Source organism: Charadrius vociferus, unplaced genomic scaffold, assembly GCF_000708025.1.
Source record: "Charadrius vociferus isolate BGI_N301 unplaced genomic scaffold, ASM70802v2 scaffold141, whole genome shotgun sequence".
NCBI lineage: Eukaryota > Metazoa > Chordata > Aves > Charadriiformes > Charadriidae > Charadrius > Charadrius vociferus.
In genome coordinates, this window is record NW_009647743.1 from 1,605,842 (window position 1) to 1,614,557 (window position 8,716).

Sequence of the window (8,716 nt, forward strand, 5' to 3'; positions counted from 1 at the left end):
CAGCTGATCAAAAAAAGGTTTTGTTCTTTGAAAAGTCTAACTGTCTTATAACAGTTTTACTCTCGAATCAACACGGGACATCAAAATATATAACTTCTGTAAAACAAGGAATTCCCTAAAAACACATATTTTAATAAACCAGGAAAATCCAGGATTTTTAAGTGAGAAATATTGCTTCGGCATTTCTAAATCAAACACTTCAGTTCACCTAGAAATCAAAACAAGTATTTTGGATGAACTAGGTCTTTGTAGATCAGTGTACTGACTAAAATTACAACAGTGCTTAGCACAAGCTGTAGATCTAGGTCATTTTTGTCCTTGTTCAACCTCAAGTTCAGCTCCTATGCAGGTAAGCACTCCCAGTTTGTATTTTGAACTCAATTGCACAGAAAGGGTTCAGTGATTTATAGGAAATACTACCGTGCAACAGAGCAAAGGCAGGAGATGGAGACTGGGGCATGGCTCATCCAAATCTACAGCTCCCGAAAGGGAACACAGCAGTTTGGGCACTGATGCTCGGGCAGTTCAAACCCCATCTGTAACGAGGGTGTCTCTTTGATGGATTGAAATCAAAAACTCCAGTGTAGTTTGATAAAACACATCTCGGCATTTTCTTCAATAGAAAATTTTGTCAAATCAAACTTTTACTATGGAAAATTAAACTATCCCCCCGATTTCACTATCCCCCCTATTTAAATCTGTGAAAAATTGGAGTTCACAACTGATAATTCAGTAATGGACATTTTTACGTGTTAAGAGACAGAATTGATTTCTGCATGTTTTCCGAGCTCCCTTCAAGACATGGAGAAAAAATGGTAGAGAAGAAAGAAATTTCAGTCTTAGAGACTGCCTTCAGAAGAGAAAGTCATGCACACTGACAGCATCTTTAAGTTTGCAGAACACTTACTGAAAAACATTCTGAAAACCACCGTAGTTTTTTCCCTCGAGGATTTCCTGTCAATTTTTCCACTTCTTGTTTAATATCTCTGGAAACTTTACCACACAGCAAAGGAGGAGCCCCAGATTCCACAGCACGATCTAACGCACACAAAGATTTATACGTGACAATTAAAAATAAAAAAAAAAAAGAAAAAGAAAACAGAAGTATACTAACATACAGAAAATTAAAACAAGGGTATATACAATTTACTTACCTGTGTTACCGATAATCTCATCCCAACATCTATCTGCTAAGATGTTTATTTGCAGAGGGTTTATAAGAGGTGTCAACGACCAGAGTCTCACAGTGGAGTCACGAGAGCAAGAGGCCATAGTAAACGGACGACTAGGATGACACGTTAGTCCTAGCAGAGAGGGCATTTAAAAACAGTCATATAATTAAGTCTATCTAATAACCAGTTTGATTAAATTATTTTGCAAAGCTTAAAAATATTTAAAAATGCATTTCAATACAGAAATACAACCAAATTTTAAAATATTACCATATACATCTGCACCATGATCATAAACTGTGTCCAAACACGTTCCATCTCTTGTGTCCCACACTCGAATTGTATAGTCCCAACTGCCGGATATTAGAAGGTAAGGAATTTCAGGATTCCACATCAGTCCCCGTACTGGAGCTGTATGTCCACTAAGAACATTTATACAGGCATCCTGTGTATAATCCCATATTCGAACAGTACTGAAACAGAATAAAGACACCTATGTCCACCAAACCACCAACCGAAACATGATTCTCTGTCTACTTCAGCAACATTCTAAGCTTCACATTTATCAGAATATTTATTTGCAATATGTTTATAGAAGTTGTAACAGGAGAGGTTGGAGCCAACGCCCTTCATGATTAGGATGGGGTACAAAATTGACCAAGGACAGTTCACCACAGTAAGAAACCATTCCATCCACTGGGGATTGGAGCATCTTTCTTATGAGGAAAGGCTGAGGGACGTGGGGCTTTTTAGTCTGGAGCAGACTGAGGGGGGATCTTATCAACGCTTATAAACACTTAAAGGGAGGGTGCCAGGGGGATGGGAAGAGTCTTTTTTCAGTGGTGCTCAGTGCCAGGACAAGAGGGAACGGGCACAAACGTGACCATAGGCAGTTCCATCTCCACCTGAGAAGGGCCTTCTCTGCTGTGAGGGCGGCAGAGCACGGGCACAGGCTGCCCAGAGAGGTGGGGGAGTCCCCCCCTCTGGAGCCATCCCAAACCCGCCTGGACGCCGTCCTGTGCCACTGCTGGAGGTGCCCCTGCTCTGGCGGGGGGTGGGATGGGGGAGCTCCAGAGGGACCTTCCAGCCCTCACCAGTCTGGGATTCTGTGATCCACCACATAGTCTTTCAAAACCTCACGCGCACCATTATCTTACATGTCAGTGAGAGACAAGAAGTTTGCCCATACACCTGCATGCATAATAAATTTGTCTGGTAAGACTCTCAAGGGGGAAAAAATGAAAGAAAAACAAATCAAAACTGAGAGATCTCTCTTTCCTATGGCTTTATCGGCCCTCTAACAGACCCAGGAAACTACAGATCTTTTCGCCTAACCTCAGTTCCTGGAAAACAATACGGAGAAGATCACACTGGGTAGTATTGAACGGCATTTAAAGAAGAATGCAATCATCAGGCACAGGCAACATGGGTTCATAAAGGGAAAGTCCTGTTTAACTAATTTGATATCCATGATAAGGTCACCCGCCTAGTGGCTGAAGGGAAGGCAGCGGATGTAATTTTTCTGCATTTTAGCAAGGCTTTTGATATTGTCCCTCACAGCACCCTTCCGGACAAGTTGTCCAACCGTGGGATGAGCGGGTTCACGGTGCGTTGCGTGAAGAACTGGCTGAAGGGCAGAGCTCAAAGGATTGTAGTGAATGGGGCTACATCTGGCCGGCGACCGGTCACCAGTGGTGTTCCTCAGGGCTCAACTCTAGGGCTGATTCTGTTCAATATATCTATCAATGATCTAGATGCAGGAGTTGAACGTACTATTAGCAGGTTTGCCAATGATATGAAACTGGGAGGTGCTGTTGACTCTCTTGAGGGACAAGATGCCTTGCAGAGGGATCTAGATAGATCGGAGCATTGGCCAATGATTAATGGGATGAAATTTAACAAGCCCAAAAGGCGGGTTCTGCGCCCAGGATGGAGCAACACCAGGCACAAGTACAAATTGGGAGAGGAGTGGCTGGAGAGCAGCGCTGCAGAGAGGGACCTGGGGGCACTGGTGGGCAGCAGCTCAGTAGCAGCCAGCAGCGTGCCCTGGCAGCCAAGAGGGCAACCCACATCCTGGGGGGCATCACATCAGCACAGCGTGACCAGCCGGCCAAGAGAGGGGATTCTCGCGCTGTACTCAGTTTTGGTGCCATCTCACTTTGAGTATTCTGCGGAGTTCTGGGCACCGCAGTTCAGGAAGGATGTGAAGGTCCTCGGATGTATCAAGAGGAGGGCAACAAAGCTGGTGAAGGCTGCAAGGCATGCCCTATGAGAAGTGGCTAAGGACTTTGGGCTTGTCTAGTTTGGAGAGAAGGAGGCTGAAGGGTGACCTCATGGCTCTCTACAGCTTCCTGAGGAGGGGATGTGGAGAGGGAGATGCTGAGATCCATAGGGATGCATGGGGATGGTTCAAAGCTGCACCAGAGGAGGTTTAGACTGGACGTTAGGAAGCATTTCTCTACTGAGAGGGCGGTCAAACCCTGGAACGGGCTTCCTAGAGAGGTGGCCGATGACCTGAGCCTGTCAGTGTTTAAGAGGCATTTGGACAATGCCCTTAATAACATGCTTTAACATTTGGTCAGCCCTGAAGCGGTCAGGCAGTTGGACTAGATGATTGTTGTGGGTCCCCTCCAACAAAAATAGTCTATTCTATTCTATCCTATCCTCTCCTCTCCTCTCCTTTGAACGTGGCTTTTGTTACCTTGCAGAAGTGGACACCACACTATCTTAAATTGTGAAACTCCCACCACAATTACACAAGTAACGAGGAAGAATTCATACCAGCTTTCTCACCATTTTTTAGTTCCCTTTCAACCAAGTAGAAGGCCGTTTTATGTATTTACATATATATTGTCCTACAGCAATATGTGCTCATGTGTGACCCCGGCATACTGTTCCTACGTACTGTACAAGCCCAGGTGCTAAACAGGTCATCTGAAATAGTCCTGAGTTTGACTATGAACAGGAATGCTACCAAGTACAATAAACTCAAAAGACTGCTTACACTCTGTGTTACCTGGGACTAAGTTATTCAACGATCCCATTCCCTCAAAGTGAAGGTGTGACTGTACTCCAGAAATCCTTCTGTAATCAAGACTTATTACATAGCCACGATTGGTGATAAAATCAGAATATCTCATGCTGATACTAGGACAGAATTTTCGATTCAGTGTTTCTTGCTCAGGTGAAATAGAGAGGATTTACACATAAAAAGTTGGTTGTCAAGTTGGTTTCTTTCATGAATCATTACACTATGAATTAACAGCTTTTGCCATAAGCATAGACATCTAACTAATGATACTGGGGAAAGCAAAAGAAGCCAATGCTCCAAACTTGTGACCCTGTACAGAAGTGTTTCGTACACTCTGCAGGGAAGTGGCTTAGAATCATAGAAAAATCCTTCCCCCCTGCTTACCATAGACTGCTGCGCTCTCCCTCAAAAAACGTCAAAACCAACACAACAGAAGTACCTAGCACCCATTAAAAATCTCCACCGATTACACTTAGATATACTTTTGAAAGACATCAAATAAGAGCAGGTCTTGCACCCATATCTTTAGACATAATGTAAGCAGGTGGTATCCTCCTTGTATCATTCCTGGGAGTAACAGGTACCAGTCACTGACTACGCTTGGGAAAGCATTTGGAAAGTTGCTACAGCAGTCGTGACGATTTTAGATAATTTTATCCTGCCACCCAAATACTATATTGAGCTAACAGCAAAGCTACAGCCTGAATCTGAACAAGGCATAATTTTTAGATTATTGTATAATTCACAGAGTTTTTGAAGGTGCCAGCAGCAGTACAACTAAAGATCCTCAGTTTCTCTAACAGCCCTGCTTGAGGTTTTAAGTTTTCTAACAGTGCAGAAATACACACCCATCATCAGAGCCACTGCAGAGGATTCCTTCTCTCAGGGGAGACCACCGCACATGAAACACCTTTGCAGTATGCCCTGTAAAAACTTTCAGCGGCTGATCTGAGCTGGTTGCCAAGTAGTAAACACGAACATTTTTATCCTCACAACCAGTAGCTATCATATCTCTGCAAAATAAAAACTGTAAGTTGGGATCATCAAAAGTACTTATGGTTTTTTACTTTAAAAATAAATATGTCTTTTGTAATTTACTTTTAAAATAGCTTATTTTTGCTTCTCCTTTGTCTCTTCATGACATAATTATTGATAACACAATTAAATATACTAAATCAGAAAAAAAAAAACCCACCCTGATAAAGATCCATTAGTGGTAACAGGGAATAGTATTTGCACTACAGTCTGATCAAGCACCCGACACAACTATTAATAGATTGAATTACTGTATAATTGTTTTTTGACAACAAGTTCTCATGTTTTTATTAGGAATTATCTGAAAAATTAACATATATCATACTGTATTTAGTTGCCTGCTATATTGTTAGCTTACCAGTCATCAAAAGGCAGCCACTCCAAAGCCCCCTTTACTGGTATTGAATATCTGCTTTTTTTTTTTTTTCCCCCTCCTCCCATTATATACTCAGCCAGAGAATTATTTTTTTTCCTCCCATCAATATGAAAAGATCCTCTTTTGAAAGTGAAGTAGTCCTTGTCCTGCTCAACACGTGAATATGCTGGGCAATGAAATACACCACTGGGAATACAGAGCTGCCACAGACATATCCTACCGTGGAACAGAAACGATTTCAGTGCTCTAATATCACAGTAAATATCACATTCTAAATAACTTTGTGTTATTTTATTGGTAATCAATTTAAATAGTAAATATTATCGATTCTTTGGGTTAATTTTACTTACTTGTTGTTTTGACTCCAGTCACAGCCAAACACAGCAGCTGGATGTTTGTACCTGTGAAGAACCTTCCCGTCGATGGTTCGAATAATACTGAAACCAATGACAATGTAACATTATGAGGAAAAAAGGATTTTGAGTAGGCTACCCAAAAGTCACGTTTGACTCTGTGCAAATTAACTAGATAGAAAAAAAAAAAAAAAGTATACAGAAAGAATATGAGAAATCTTTATTCCTACAGCCCCTCAACTACAAGGGTAACTATGTATTTCCCCAAAAAACATTTAACTGGACTTCAGAGTCCATGTTCCTTCAGAGGAGCTGTAAAGATATCCACCGTGGTACCTTCCTCCTCGAAAGGATCCTCACAGCCCAAAATCTAAGTTGCTATGGCTTTAAGGTACAAATAGATCTTTAGGGAATTAAAAAAAAAAAAAAAAAAAAAAAAAGTTGATTGTTTTCTAAAATTCATGCTTTTGTAATGTTTGAGCTGAAATAACATGGGTTGCAGAGGAAAAGAACGAACGAGGATTTAAAAAAAGGTACTGAAACACAGTATGTGCAACAACGTTCTCAATGGGCATTTATAAGTTTTCCAAATAAACAACTATACTCCTGTAATAGTACAACTGCAATGATTTTGTTCTAAAATAGCGATTCCTAGTCCTTGAAACAACAACCTTCAAAGAAGTTTAAGAAACGAAGACAAGTACAGTGGGACAGCTTTTGAGAAGTGTTCTCCATATCTACTGATAAGAAACCCAGAAAAATATTCTCAGCTAAATAAAAATCAATATTCGTTGCCACTATCAGAGTGTCTTAGACACTAGTCCTTGTGCAAACATTTCCTTTACTTTTTTCTTAAAATCATGAAAAATACATCCAACAAGTACAGGAGACTAATATAATCAAGTTTTGGCCAGTAAGAACAGTTCTAAAATTAATCACTGATAGTACTGTCAAAGTTTACTGACTTGAGAAGTGCGTTAGAAATTCTTTTTTCTTCCAATAACACTCACCAAAATCCATCACCGCTGCAGGTTGCTATTCTTTTGGAATCTTTATGACTCCAGGCAATGCAGAAGATTCCATTCTTTCCATGCTTCAAAAAATGCAAAATACCTATCAATAAGAAATAATTCACCCCTTTTTTCTCTCATCTATTGACTCCTCTTTTTTATTTTATTCTCCTATGGGCTTCAGCCCTTTTCTCCCAGTAAAGTATACTGTCCGAAACCACATTATAACGAGTCCCCAGTATAGCTGGGATATTTGAGAATCCAGGCTCAAAAAATTGGGACTGAGAAGAGGGACAGTAAAACTGCCATAACCTCCAGGATCCAAGAGACAAAACAGGTTAAGTTGAAGAATGAGCAACCCATAACTATATGGACCCGCAGCTTGAGTGGAGGTTAGCTCCTTGTCGGAACAATGAAGTTAGCGGGCATGAATAATTGTGCTATGTGAAAACTTCAGTGGGACGTGTATCAGGATGAGTGTTTGAGAAAAGACATTTAGTAGCACAAGTGCAAATCTGAGCGTTAGACCTCAAGGACTGCCCAACGTATGTGTGTATATTTGTTTTCTGCCCACTCCCCTACCTCCGTCTTCTTAAAGAGCATCCTTTGTCCTCTAACGCAGATTCTACAGTTAATTTTGTCTGTATAATCTGAAGACTACAGCTACATACTAAGAATACAGAAAATAGCATAGAATACTACAAGACAGTATTAAATAGCTCTTTCTGCCACTAACATTTATGGTACTGCTCCAGGGCTTGCAAATGCCCGCACAGATTTCAGGTAATACAAGGCAAGGTTCTAAAGAAGGCATACTGTTTGCTGTGCTGCAAAATGGAGCTTTATTGCTCTACACTTCAGGGACTCAAAATTTTTTCTGGGCCTTACGTTTCAAAATACAGAACATAAGTTTCCATTTTGATACCCAGTTTAAAGTCTATATGTCCATATACACGTACACGTTTAAGAAAGAATCAGCTATGCTTTTGCTGTGTATCACTACAGGACCAGTTTTAAGATCCTGGAGACCACCTGGTGCTTCATCATTCTCGTATCACAAACCCAGTCTGAGGAAGTGAAAATACTTCTGCCTCAGAGATAAACTGGCACCTACATAATTCTTTCTATAGATTTCTACATTATAGCACCTTTTTAAAACATACAAACTTAGACCCATCTTTATTTATTGACACTAGAGGGAATGACTAACTTACATTTCATATAGATAAAAAACGATGTAATCTCGTCTTACCTCACTGAATCTGGTTATCATTTTGCCTTTTGGGACATCCCAGATGAAGCCACCATTTCTGGATGTCGCCCCTGCTATGCAGTTCAGATCTCCTTTAGAGAAAGATACGCGTAAGATCTCCCAATAAATATAAGATCACAACATTGTTTGATTAATATGTTTCTGCTTCAAATGCAAAAAATGTAATATAAACAGAAGACATCAATGGCACAGAAACAAGAGTTTTTCATAGTTTAGGCCAACATTTGATGCTAAGTCACAAATATCAACTTCAACAAAAGCCTGACCTGCTTTTCTACACTCCTATTTTGAGGAAAGGGCAAAATAAAAGTTGTCTTGTCACAAAAAATATTCTCTATGCCTGCTGAAAGTCTTGCAGTTAAGGTGACAAGAAAATAATGTCCATGATGCGTATGACTCAAACTGAACAAGAGATACAAACTCAATGTTTCAAGCTTAAAGTTGTAGCAAATAGAGCATTTTCTTT

The 8,716-nt window shown here is 40.5% G+C and overlaps 1 protein-coding gene across 2 annotated transcripts in view; it reads right to left on the reverse strand.

The window, feature by feature from the left end:
• The window catches only part of WDR17 (WD repeat domain 17), a 50,413-nt gene that overhangs the window by 19,297 nt on the left and 22,400 nt on the right, over positions 1–8,716 (reverse strand). For both annotated transcript variants that reach the window (XM_009882008.1, XM_009882009.1), the window contains 7 exons: positions 8,230–8,321; positions 6,978–7,060; positions 5,965–6,051; positions 5,052–5,216; positions 1,443–1,645; positions 1,155–1,304; positions 908–1,038 (listed from right to left, as the gene is read on the reverse strand). In XM_009882008.1, the coding sequence (XP_009880310.1) occupies positions 908–1,038; positions 1,155–1,304; positions 1,443–1,645; positions 5,052–5,216; positions 5,965–6,051; positions 6,978–7,060; positions 8,230–8,321 (911 nt within the window). The remainder of the gene's footprint in view (positions 1–907; positions 1,039–1,154; positions 1,305–1,442; positions 1,646–5,051; positions 5,217–5,964; positions 6,052–6,977; positions 7,061–8,229; positions 8,322–8,716) is intronic.